General features: G+C 32.7%; 1 protein-coding gene across 1 annotated transcript in view; it reads right to left on the minus strand.

Annotated features, from left to right (window-relative positions):
- Window positions 1-13,397, minus strand: part of LOC111710213 (myosin heavy chain, fast skeletal muscle) — a 29,297-nt gene that overhangs the window by 13,774 nt on the left and 2,126 nt on the right. The window contains exons 3-11 of the mRNA XM_023484275.1: window positions 11,422-11,532; window positions 10,917-11,098; window positions 9,775-9,838; window positions 8,794-8,938; window positions 8,061-8,306; window positions 6,666-6,786; window positions 5,909-5,984; window positions 2,758-2,861; window positions 304-757 (exon numbers count right to left, since the gene is read on the minus strand). Coding sequence (XP_023340043.1) covers window positions 304-757; window positions 2,758-2,861; window positions 5,909-5,984; window positions 6,666-6,786; window positions 8,061-8,306; window positions 8,794-8,938; window positions 9,775-9,838; window positions 10,917-11,098; window positions 11,422-11,532 — 1,503 coding nt within the window. The remainder of the gene's footprint in view (window positions 1-303; window positions 758-2,757; window positions 2,862-5,908; window positions 5,985-6,665; window positions 6,787-8,060; window positions 8,307-8,793; window positions 8,939-9,774; window positions 9,839-10,916; window positions 11,099-11,421; window positions 11,533-13,397) is intronic.

Consider the following 13,397-nt stretch of genomic DNA (forward strand, 5'->3'; position numbering starts at 1 on the left):
TAGAATTCTAGAATTTAGTTTAAAGTAGTCTCTAGAATTCTAGAATTTAGTTTAAAGTGGTCTCTAGAATTCTAGAATTTAGTTTAAAGTGGTCTCTAGAATTTAGTTTAAAGTGGTCTCTAGAATTCTAGAATTTAGTTTAATAAAACGCTGACTTTAAGATTCGAGATCATTTAGAGCAGTGTATATTTAGAGCAGTGTATATTTAGAGCATAGCAGTTTTGGAAAAAAACATTGAATAGAAAACATGCTTTGATTTATCAATTACATTCTCTTATATTGTGTAGACCACTGCATGTTTACCTGAAAGGACTAAATATAGATCATCTCTCTCTTGTGTGAGTATTTGAAGACTAGACTCTAACCCTGATATTCTCCGAGTATGGTTTTCTAACTTCTCCTCTACGGAATCCTTCTCCGTCCTGATCAGGTTGAGGTTGAGGTTTAGTTTCTCAAGGGTAAGGTTTCTATCCTGGTCAAGTTTCTCAAGCTTATCTTGTAAGGTTCCAATTCTCTCCTCTTGATCCAGCCCATAGGAAACCAGATCATGCTTCTCCTTTAGTAAAGTCTCGAGGGTTACCCGGAGCTCTTGATTCTCCGCCAGTAAACTATCTAGATCTGAACCATGTTCCAGGGTTCCTTTACACTCTGTGGAACTACAAGGAGTCTCTGTAAACGTTGTATACTCCAAGGGTAGGTTAAAGCTTGAAGAAACTGAGGATGAGGATTGCTGGTGGTGGTATGGAAGTCCCGCTTTCTAAATAAAACACAGGTTTATTTCCAGTTCGGGGGGAAATTCCGCAAAATCCATTAAATATTTTAACTCGGGTTCGTAAACATGCAAAACATAGCTGAACTCAACAAAACATGAAGTGAGGAAGGGGAGTATTAATCGTCTTATCGTCCTGAACTCAACAAAACACGAAGAAGGGGAGTATTAATCGTCTTATTGTCTTGAACTCAACAAAACATGAAGATGGGGAGTATTAATCGTCTTATCTTCCTGAACTCAACAAAACATAAAGATGGGGAGTATTAATCGTCTTATCTTCCTGAACTCTGATTTTCTAATCTTTACATCTATACAAACTAGATGCTTCAAGTCTTTGATATTTCAAACTTTGAATTCCACATTACACAAAAGTAAATTGCAGGTAAAATTCAAATTTTATATGTTTTCAATCATAACACCACTTATTGAAGAGATATTGAGAGTAAATAAAATATTGTAAGATATAATAATGACATATAATATCAACAATTATATGTATCTTAACTGTAATGAAATTAGTCTTGCTTACCATTAAGCATTAAAGTAATTAGAAAAGAACACTAATCAGAAAAACAGAAAATATGTATTATTCTTCCTTTTTTGTAAAGATTATAATTAACTAATGGAAGCAATTAATATTATTATTTTGTTATATAAAATGGTAATTCCAAAGATAATTTTTATTTAATGGGAGTGTTCGCGAAAAATGAAAGGGGGTATAGGCTTAATGCGATAAAAAAGCGCTTTTGATCGCTAATAATCTTACTTCTATCTGTTGCTTCTATAAGGAGAAACTTGTTAAAGACGTCTCATACCGAATAACATGGCGTCCATACAAATTGAGAAAATGGCAACATACTACTTAGACCGTAAAAAATCAATTTAATTTCTAACAAGTCATTCAGATATTACAACCTATAGTCATCGATTATCTTTCGCCACTTGTATTTGTATATATTTGATATTTCATACTAGTTTTGATTTTGTTTTTTAAAATAATATTTAGCTTACAACTTGCTTTCGAACATTCCTGGAAAATATGAAAATGTCGTCTTCATTACCAAAAATCCTCGAAACAGGAATAAATGTTTTTATAAGTAACTCTTAGATTATAACAATTAAAACATAATCAACTATATATAAATGTGGCGAAAGATAATCGATGACAATAGGTTGTAATATCTGAATGATTTGTTTGAAGTTAAATTGATCTTTTTACGATCTAAGTAGTATGTTGCCATTTTCTCAATTTGTATGGGCGCTAAGTTATTCGGTATGAAACGTCTTTAACAAGTTTCTCCTTATAGAGACGCAACAGATAGAAGTAAGATTAGTAGCAATCAAACGCGCTTTTTATCGCATTAAGCCTATACCCCCTTTCATTTTTCGCAAACACTCCCTTTAAAGGGCTTGTTCTCGGATTTTTTCGGGGGACGATCCCATACCAAAATTCATGTACATTTTCTGTGAAACGTACATACAATTGATTGTGAAGTGATCTTTCTGATATAATCTGTAATTTTCTAATACTTATATTTTAACTTAATGTTGTTTGACTTTTAATATTACAAACTATGACTTGTTGAATCAAATAGTCTAGGTTTGAAATATCAAAGGTTTACATCATCAGGTTGCAAACTTATAAAAATCAGAAATTCAGAGTTTGGAATGTACAAATATTCAGTTTTTTCACAACTCGGAGACCGGATATTTTAACAGCACATTTTTAATAGGTTTAAAATCTAGGGCTTGCTTTTTATAGAGAAACCTGTATACAGTATACACTACCTTTATAGAGAACCCTGTATACAGTATACATTACCTTTATAGAGAACCCTGTATACAGTATACACTACCTTTATAGAGAACCCTGTATACAGTATACACTACCTTTATAGAGAACCCTGTATACAATATACACTACCTTTAAATACGAAATAATGTATATTGTACAGAGTGTCCCAATAAACATGGGAATTGAGTACCTTGTATAAGCAGAATGCATGATGATGATAATAACTCCAGATAGTGACACCTGTCACAAGAGAATAAAGAGCGCTTCTCAGCTTGGTATCACGCTCCTCCATCCCTAAACACAGTATAAAAATTAGATCGGGGGCGCAATTCAGGTATTTTTAAATGAGTAGGGGGGGGGAGGGGGGTTAATGGTTTTTTTCTTATGAATTCTGAACTTTTGAATTTCAATTTTAACTTTCAATCCTTAACACAAGAAACCTAGAAAAATATTGACATAGAGTACGTAGAGTAGTACATTCAAGTAGAGTTAGGTGCGATTGGCTCTTTTGTCATTTCGTTCGTTCAACGTTCGTAAACGACCCATTTCGTTCGTGTTTATTCAATCGTTAAAAAAATTGATTTCGGTTGTTTTTAAAATTATTGTTCACTTTCCATCTTTCTTTTCTCACTGAACGATCGTTCGTTCAGTAAAATCTTTCATTCACTAAAATTGGTTGTTCAGTAACAAAACTATAGTTTATTCTTGTAAGATTTTTGGAAAAAATCGTTCATTCAGTAAAAAACTATCTAGTTTTTAAAAGTTTGTTTCAAAAAATCGTTCGTTCAGTAAAAAAACTACAGTTTTTCCAAGTTCGTTCGAAGGAGTTTAAATCGCTCGTTTTTTTGGTTTGTTTTTAAAAAACGATAGGTTTTATATTTCTCTTAACGATCCAAGTCGTTAAATCATCGATAAATAATATTTCGAATAAAAAAATTTTCTCTACAAAATTGTGCTACCCAATTTACGAAACCCGGTTTCGATATCGGGTTTCATGGCGATACTTTGTCTAGTATTTCGGGCTCCATGAGGAAAATAAAAATAAAAACATCTAAAAATAATACAGAATCATCGCCCACCCACCATCAACAACATACCCTGGTTGTCCCCCCCCCTGGAATTGTACATGCTATTAATTATTAAACTAAAGTATCATTTAAAGCTGTCCATGTCTGTAACTACAAGCTATTCTGAATTTAAATGAATGATATTCTGAATTTATGCAAAAGCATGAGATTATGAAATAAACCGTTTTTGGCGACTAAATACTAACAACACCACAGAGGACATTAATGGAATATTACATGAATAGTATGTTCAGAAAGGGAGCTGAAAAGACAACATATACTTGTGATACCATAGTTTTATTGACAAAATCAGAACCAGAAAAACTCTGGAATATGAAGACGACTTTTAGACTTTAAATAGTCTAATAAACATGAGTTACAACAATTGTGCAGTGTGACTGTTGCTTTCTAACGATATGACAAATTTTATAGGGGAAGCTAGGGGGTGGATGCCGTACCCCCCCCCCTACGCTCTAAAAAAACGAAAAACTAAGATTTACAGATTTAGAAGATAATTAGCAACAAACTAGATTATAATTGAACGGAAACACTTTGTAAAGATATTTTTAAACAATACCACAGCCGCAAAGGTAATTAAAATATGCAAAGTTATTTCTATGTTTATCTTGATTTTAGAATAATAGATAGTTATCTTTTATATCTTTTAGAATTCCTATTGTTGGCATGACTTAAAGAAGCCCTCGAGGGAGTTAAATCTGTATTAAAGGGACTGTAAGCATAATTTCAAGGAACCAACCATCGTTTTGCCTCTATTTAATACCATATTTAGTACTAGTGCCATAGATCCGACCATTTTTGCTTCCTGAGTCCCGGATCCGGATCTGCAGAAATATGCGGATCCAATTCAAAGGGAAAGGAGAAGATATTTTTGAATTTCATAATTTTTTTACATTTAGGAAATTAGAACAAGAACTACCGCAGTATCATGTTATTCACAACACAATCAAGTAAGTTTTAAACTTTAGAAAATCTTCATTGGTCTTTTTAAAATAATTTCGAGTATAATAAAGTTTTGCTTCAGCCTGAAGAAAGTTATTTCTGAACCATGTGTAGGTACCTTATTGGTTGGTTGATTGATTGATTGAATGACATTATTAAGGAAAAATATCGCCTGGAGTCCTGGGACGTCTCTATCGATCAAGAAAAGTTTTAACTTAAAAACACTTTCAGTTGTCTTTTTAAAGAATTTTTAGTTAACAAAAGTTTTTTTTTTGTATAGAAGATATTTTCAAAAAACCATGTTTACTTTTCTATGAATTTTTATGTTTTTGACTGATTGATTGATTGATTGACTAAAGATTATTATAAAGAGGGTTAACATTCGAAGGGGCCCTACATTTAAAGAGGGGCAATGCCTGATTCACAACGGTACCTTTTGATCCTTTAGCTGAAGGGCCCGGCGTTGTCCGGGGAATTTTTTAATTCCGGTTTTTTGAAGGAAAAAAAGTTTGGATTTTTGAAAAGAATCTAGTTTTTTAGCCTATGTCACCCCAAGGCTATCCAAATTTTACTCAAACATTTAGAACCCATTCGGTAAAGCGTTTGGTCGGCCAGAGGGAACATATATACGAATGTCTTGTTTTACTATATAGATACTAGAGCCTTCATTCGGAAAACACTTTCGAGGCAGAAAAACGACTTCACATTTTTGATTAGATTAAGGTTTCAAGGGTATCGTTGTAAATCGGACATTGCCATCTCTGCAATGGTGGTGATTTGTAATAACGCCAATATGCAAAGTTTTTTATTTTAGAATGATAGATATATATTTTTATATTTTGTATTTTTAAGTGTTGTCATCAACAATGAAAAATACAAATTTTAAAACATTTGGACAGGAATCTATTGTTGTCCTTTACAATATTCAAGTATAACACTTGAAATAATCTTATATTTAAATTTCTAAAATTTTCATATAATGTTTATGCTAAGCATTAAATATTGAATATTTTGTAAAATTGTGGACAAAAGAACTAAATCTTTAACATTTAAATTTTAATTTTAAGTGACCTTAAATTTTGTAGAGTGGTTTGTACGATTCACATATTAATTCCCCACTAGGGCAGGGCACGGACAGACATTCATATTAATATTCTTAGCACTAGGCCTGGGCACGTACAGACATTCATATCAATATTCATAGCACTAGGGCTGGGCACGTACAGACATTCATATCAATATTCATAGCACTAGGGCTGGGCACGTACAGACATTCATATCAATATTGTATTTTTTTAAAGTATATTTTTGCACCTGCTAGTTTTGTTTCATATTGCTGAAGCAGTGATTCCAAATATTCAATTTCCCCACAGAATTCTGTCTCTTTTTCCTAAAATTACATTTTTTTTTGATAATTTAAAAGAGATGTTATGTTGCTTTTCCGGATATTTTGTTCCACTAATTACTTACTTAAACTGTAATTTTACTTAATCGGCGGGTTTTGTACAGAAATAAATCGAAGGGGCAAATAAACTTAATTGTTTTAATTGACAAACTTTTCTTAAAAAATTGGTGCCATGCCTTTTTCACAAAACTCAAAAAGTAATCGTTAACATTTTGTTTCTTATTTTTCCTTATTTACAACGAGTTGGTAACGATCAAAAGTTATATTTAATTTAAAGCATTTAATCATTTTTTATACATAAAATATTTGTTATAATCTCTAGAGCAAATGTTGGTATCCACCAAGGTACTAATGAAAGGAAATTAATGAGGTCGCGTATACTCTGCGTACATAGTGAAACCAGTTCTCTCTAGGCGGAATTTGTAAACAAGAATAGATGCATCAGTGTTCATTTAGTATCCGAGGAGGTTTAAAGCATTACATTTTGATAATTCTCAAAATTCACATATAGTTTCCTATAACCAGAATATTTCATAGATTATTTTTGTTAAAAGGGATTCCGTGTCAGGCTATTAAATGTTGTGGTGTTTAGATATTGCGGTCTGCATTAGCAACAATTTAAAGGAGCAAATGTTGAGGCCAAATCTCAAAAAGAAAATGTCTTACCTTAAGTTGATGATAAACACCTCGTAAATGTTTTAATGCTTTTCTTTCAACGATCACTTCTTCATTTACAATCTTTAAATTCTTTTCCAGTCTCTCAACTTCAGTCTCTAACTGCTGAGATCTAGAAAAACAAAAAAGATGAATTTTTAAAGAACTTTTTCGATCTTATCGGACGAAGCACAAAACATATAATTAAACCCAAGTTTGAAATCTTTTAGCTTGTTTTTTAAAACTTCTCATTTTTCTGAAGAGTTATTGCAGAAAGCTAACAAGAATGCTTCTTTTACTCTGATGGGTGTAAAAGAAACCTGGAGGCGTGACGGTGTCGCAAAGTCGGTCCAGTAAATCTTTAGAATCTCCATCAGAATATGGGCATTGTATAAAAATCTTATGCCGACATATTTAAAAAGTTTTGGGACTTTTCCCAATTTATTTTAGTTCATGAGAGGTCAAAATAACGACAAATAGTCCAGATGTTGTGATTTGACAGGTATTAGACAGTTAGTATGAAGACTATATATAAACCCATATGCTGCACTTTCATTCGTTTCTACCCAATATAATATATAAAGATGACACTCTAGAATGGCTACTTCTGAATTTCAAGAAATAACCCATTTGTCGAGCACTGTTAGAAGAAATAATGTTTTGTACGATCTATTAAAAAATGAAAGTTCGAGTCATCGAAAACTTTAATGTATGAGCCACAATTGAAAAACAAGAATAGTTCATTCATTCTTGATCAAAAAGAGTACCATTGTAAATCTGACATGTCACTAGGGTTTCCAGCGAAAAGGAAAAATCGTTTCGTGAAAATTCTGCATTTTTCGCGAAATTTTTTTTTGCAATCATTTCACTTCATTTTCTTATTTCTTTCGCTCGCGAAAAATGCGAAAAAATGGAAATTATGCAAAAAAAAAAAACCCGAACATTTCGCGAAAAATACAGAGTTTTCAAAACAATTGCAAAATTGCGAAAAAATACGAAATTTTGCTAAAACGTTTACGAAATGTGACTGAAAATTTTCGCATTTTTTCGTCGTTCACTGGAAACCCTACATGTCACTTTATCAATGAAGGGTACATCACTTTATAAATGAAGGGTACGTCACTTTTATAAATGAAGGGTACGTAACTTTTATGAATGAGGGGTACGTCACTTGATATTATATAAACCAATGTGAGGTTGATGCACCCCAATGTGTACTGAGTGTGAGTATAAGTTTCTTTCTTATTTCCGTAATCTGATTACTTTGATTACTCTGAAATCTGATTTACCATAGATCGGGAACCCAGCTCTGTCTGGATACTAAACCCTATTTTTTTTCGTAATTTACAAATACTCAAAATATTTTGAAACTACGAACATTTTGTGTTAAAAGAGTGTGAGTGATACCTTAATCTTGAATCATTTTCCAGTTCTTCGAGTTCATCCTTCTCCTCCTTAATCCTCTCAAACTCATCCTCCTTCTCCTCCCTCTCCTCCACCATCTTCTCCAGCTCCTCTTCCATCATCTCCTTCTCCTTCTTCATGTTCTCCATTTCATTCTCCATCCTCTCCTTTTCCTTCTTCACCCTGATAACTTCCATCCTCATTGTCCTCAATCCATTTTTTAGTTCATTCAAGTATTCACCCTTCACTCTGCAATATAAAATCTATATAATGAAGCTATTCGCCCATATATATATATATATATTTGTATTTATATTTGTAGGTTAGCTATAGCTGGCCAAACGATTTTATTAAAAAATTCCACGGGCAACGCCGGGCACTTCAGCTAGTATATTATATTTTACAGGGTGATAATTAGCAATCCTTTTTCCCATCGTTTTAAAACATTGCTAATCACGTTTTTTATTCAGAGGCAGCATTAGGGGTGGGTGGAAGGGGACCCCCCCCCCCCCGAAGAAAAATGTGGAAACATTTGGGGCGCAACCAGAGAGAGTGGGCCCGTTCTTTTTGATTCTTAAGAATGGATTAAAAAATTGGGTCTTCGGCGCCAATAAATCAGTCAAAATAAAGTTATTTTCTAAATATGTACAACAATCATAAAGGGGGAGAGTTTTTGTTTGTATGCCGTTTTTTTCGTAGATTAAATTCATGATAACGTTAAAAATTATTCATTTACCTTATAGACGTTTCTAAATCAAATTCATTTAGTAAACTTTCGTTTTCTTCGCTCTCGTCCATTATTTCCATCCAATTTTGATTAACAACATTGTCTGTTAACACTGGACTTTTGGATTCTAGAACCGTATGAAGGACGGGAGAGCCTAAATATATCATTTTAAGTAATTTTGTTTGTTAATTTTAGATGTTTTTAAAACTTTTTTATCTTGGTCAACCCGTTTTAAATTGCAATATTGTAATATTATTCACTCTCGTTATGAAAGTTAGATTGAATATATATATTGAATAATGAATAAAAAAGTAATAATATAGAAATCAACAAATCTACAGATAATGAATAATTCTGTTCCAATGAATTATTTTACAATATTTTTAAAAACTTTTTTCTTATTAAAAACAGTTAGAAATAATTAGTTAACATTTTCAGAAAACGTAATAAAAATGCAGTTTTATACCACTATTCAATATTAAAAAATCAACAAATATAATGAATAAATAATACAATATCTATATCTAAATAATAATGTATGACTGTTTTGTATGTCCGATCATAACTTATGAACCCCTTGACCGATTTGCCTCAAAATTTTATTGGGGAACTCGGTAGAACTATGGAAATGTTCTTAGTCTAGTTTTGAATTTTACGTTGAGTGAATCTTCTCCAGGCAAAGCTGGGTTCCCAAGCTATTAAATGAATAAGAACTACAGTATGATTTAATAAATGATTAAAAATAAAAGGAAAAAAATAAATGTTAAAGACCTACTCTGTATTCCCTGAATTACCTTGTATTCCCTGAATTACCCTGTATTCCGTGTATTCCCTGTTTTCCCTGAATTACCCTGTATTCCCTGTATTCCCTGAATTACCTTGTATTCCCTGTATTCCCTGAATTACCTTGTATTCCTTGTATTCCCTGAATTACCTTGTATTCCCTGTATTCCCTGAATTACCTTGTATACCCTGTATTCCCTGAATTACCTTGTATTCCCTGAATTCCTCTGTTTTCAACCAAGTGCTTGAACTCAGACAACTTCTGTATCTCCTGAAATAAAATTTGATAAAAAAATGTTTGTCTAAAAATATTCATAAGACACGTCTGTATAAACTAAAGTGAATTTCCCTGTAAGTTTCCAATTATCTGAGAACTTTAACTGTATTGCATTCAATTCTTTGTGTACATCAGTCAGGATCGTTCTCCTGGAAACTTTCACTTTCTTGAAAGAACATTGCTTAGGATTCAATAAAATGAAAAGAAATTAAGTCTTCGTCATAAACTCTGCTATCATAATCCCAACTTCTTCACAACTCAATGCCGTTGATTTTGGATATTTTAAACTGTGAATTCTGTTAGAACAAATGATAAAAAGTAATCAAATTTTATTTGTGTTAAACAAGTTGTTTTGAACACAAAATAATGTAAAGATAAAAGGAGACCGTGTCATTTTACATACTTTTTATTATATTTTTGGAAAAGTTTTACAAAAGGGTTTCCAGAAATATGAGACGTCCATGAAAACTGTACAGACACATTTCAACTGACCCTTCCTTTATAGAGTGAAATGTTCGATTCACAACGGTACCCTTTAATTCCATGTATAATCTATATAATAAAACAAGACATTCATATATATTTTGCGTATAGCAGGCCTAACGGCTGGACCGATTGGGCTGAAATTTTTTGTGAACACTCATGGGTTTCGACATTTTTTTTCAAATTTTTTTTCAATTTTTTTTTCACGAGCAACGCCAAGTCCTTCAGCTAGTCATCAATTATAAAGATCCCATTGAACTTGAAATTACGTCTTAATGGAAAGATCAGAAAAAATTTAATAGCAGAGCAAATCTTAATCAAAGAAAAAATCTTTTAAAAAAAAATACAAATGAAAATGTAACATTTCCCTTCAAAATTATTGATTTTCTCTATATTTTCACAAAAGTAACTTTCATTTTAGAAAAAAAAACAACTATTTTTGAGAGGAGAGGAGTGGGGTCCGGTAGTACTAAACAGAACAACTAGATCAATGTGGAAAACGGGGCAGTTTACTGTGTGAATAGTCCCCATATCCCCTTGTAATGAAATGTGTGAGTCGGTTGGGGTGGTGCAGNATACTTTTTCTTACCTTGGTTAGATTGTTAATCTGCAACTCGTATTCCTGAGTACAGGTTTGGGTAAACATCTCGCAAACAGATTTAATTTCCATATCAGGATTAACTCTATCAGGATTAACTGTGTCCGGATCAAATGTATTTTGGGTTTGGGTCCCAGGGCTTATCTGGTCTTCAGGGTGTATGAGGCTACTTTCTAAACACATAATACTATTATAATAAGAATATGCTTGATTTACAACAGCGCCCTTAGAACCTTGAACTGTTTATCGTGTACAGAGATCTCGTTGTGTAAATCTCTTGAAAACCGCTGGAATTGCGGTAAAGCTTGCAATGAAAGTGTTAAAACAGTTAAATGCGTTACTGTTGGAGCAACCTTTATCAGTCAAAGGTTTTAAAGGTACTGTTTCGAACCGGATATGTCTCTCTAAAGATGGTGGGTCACTTGAAATTAAGCCTACAGTCCCTTTAAATGGGGGTTTTCCACTACATTTTGGTGACCACTGCAATATATGATACCTGTGACTGTATGTATGCTTCTTTGTGTAGTTTTCTCAGGTGAATTACTTCTTGAAGTATTAAACCCGTAGAGTGGGTCCAGATCAGAGTCACTTAGATCAGATCCAATACCTTAATTCAAATATTTTGAGTTTTTAGTCAAACTTTAGAAATTATAGACAACTAATAAGTACTATAGGACAATAATGAATAAATTCTGAGATTGCTTTATTAAGGATTTAAACAACGTGTTATATTATTCAATTACTGACTCATTATACTAAATCCATCTTAAAATCACTCAATAACCAATAATCATTAGAATTTGTGATATTTCAAGATGCAATACTCAGTCAAATTTCTCAAACATTTCATTGTAAAACATGTAAAATAGTTTAAGAATTCAACACACAAAATATTAATCTTAAGTAGAATTGAAAAAATGGGTTGAGTTGTGCTATTTTGCGTGACGCGGCTGGATTTTTTAAAATCACACTTTAAAGGCCCTAAATATACCATTTTAAAAAGTAGTTTTGCCCGGAAGAGTCAAATGTGCTGGTACGGAAGGGGAAATAGTGGTGGCTCATGGCTGCCAAAAGAGAAAAAAGCTAATATGTGGCACGGAAGGGGAAATAATGGTGGCTCATGGCCGCGCCTGCCTTCCCCCGCTCGTTATACACACAATACACATGTAGAAATATAACACCCTATTTATATGGATACGTAATAATGTATTTTTACAAAGGGTGTTTAAAAACGCCACCATTCAAAGCAGAATTGACCAAATCTTATAAATTTTTAACCATGTAGTCCTAACATCCTAGAGATATTGTGATATTTATTTTAATATGATCTGAAAACAATTCAGCCTTTGAGAGAGTAAAAAGGGTAAAGTTTTTGTACACCCTTTATATGAGTCGTGAATTCAACCTTCTGTCAACTAGATCAACATGTCCTTATAGATTGATTAGATCAGGTCACGTGATATCAGGACCCGACTTTATTCATGTCATAGACCTGCCATTCAGACATTGGAGTATTTAAAAAAGAATCAGTTGTAGAGATAATCAATTAAGGAATTGAGTCTTTGTCACAAATTCTGATTTTCTAATTTATATATATATCCTTGCAGCATGCAGATATTTTAAACTATGAATTATGTTAGATAAGATTTTTGAGATATAAATGATTTACACCAACAGGCTGCACAGATAAAGATAATAAAATTGATTGTGTGGCAAACAGTTAATTCCATTCTAGAACTATTATACCATCGTATAGTTCTGTCAAAATCACAAGCACTTAAAGAAACTGTCAACGTAATTTTATGTTACCCTTCGATTCACAACGATCTCAGGAAGATATCGTTATATATATCGTTATATATATATATATATCGTTATAAGATATGTTGTTATTTTCCTCAATGATCTATGCTGCAAAATTTACAAGTTTTTTTTACAGAGCAACCGCAATTAAAAAAAATATTTTTAGACAGAAAATCTAAGATAGATCCTTCGTTTTTGCTTAGATGTTTAAACGACGTTAAGTAGACGCAGCGCTCGGCCCACACCCCATTGCAGCCTGCGGCGCCTCGGAAGGCTTAACCTAACCTTTGGGAAGTTGTCTCTTGGAAAATTGCACATTTGGAAGTTGCCTTTGGAAAAATAACTAACTGTTTAAATGGTACCGTTGTGGATTATACACTTGAATTCACACTTTTTTAACAATTTAATCTCTATGCATTTATTAAGTCATATAATTACTCCTAGTCCCAGGACGACGGGTAAGGTCCCTACAAATATATATATGTATGTATAAAGGCGTGGATGGATGAACGCAAATAAATAAATATACGCTAGATGCGAGGCATTGATTCATACCTTCATAACTTCATGTCCCAATTCTACATGAATTCAACCACAGTAAACCGAAGTGTCCCAATTCTTCATGAGTGCAAACACAGTAAACCAAAGTGTCCCAATTCTTCATGAATG

This window comes from Eurytemora carolleeae, unplaced genomic scaffold, assembly GCF_000591075.1.
Source record: "Eurytemora carolleeae unplaced genomic scaffold, Eaff_2.0 scaffold93, whole genome shotgun sequence".
NCBI lineage: Eukaryota > Metazoa > Arthropoda > Copepoda > Calanoida > Temoridae > Eurytemora > Eurytemora carolleeae.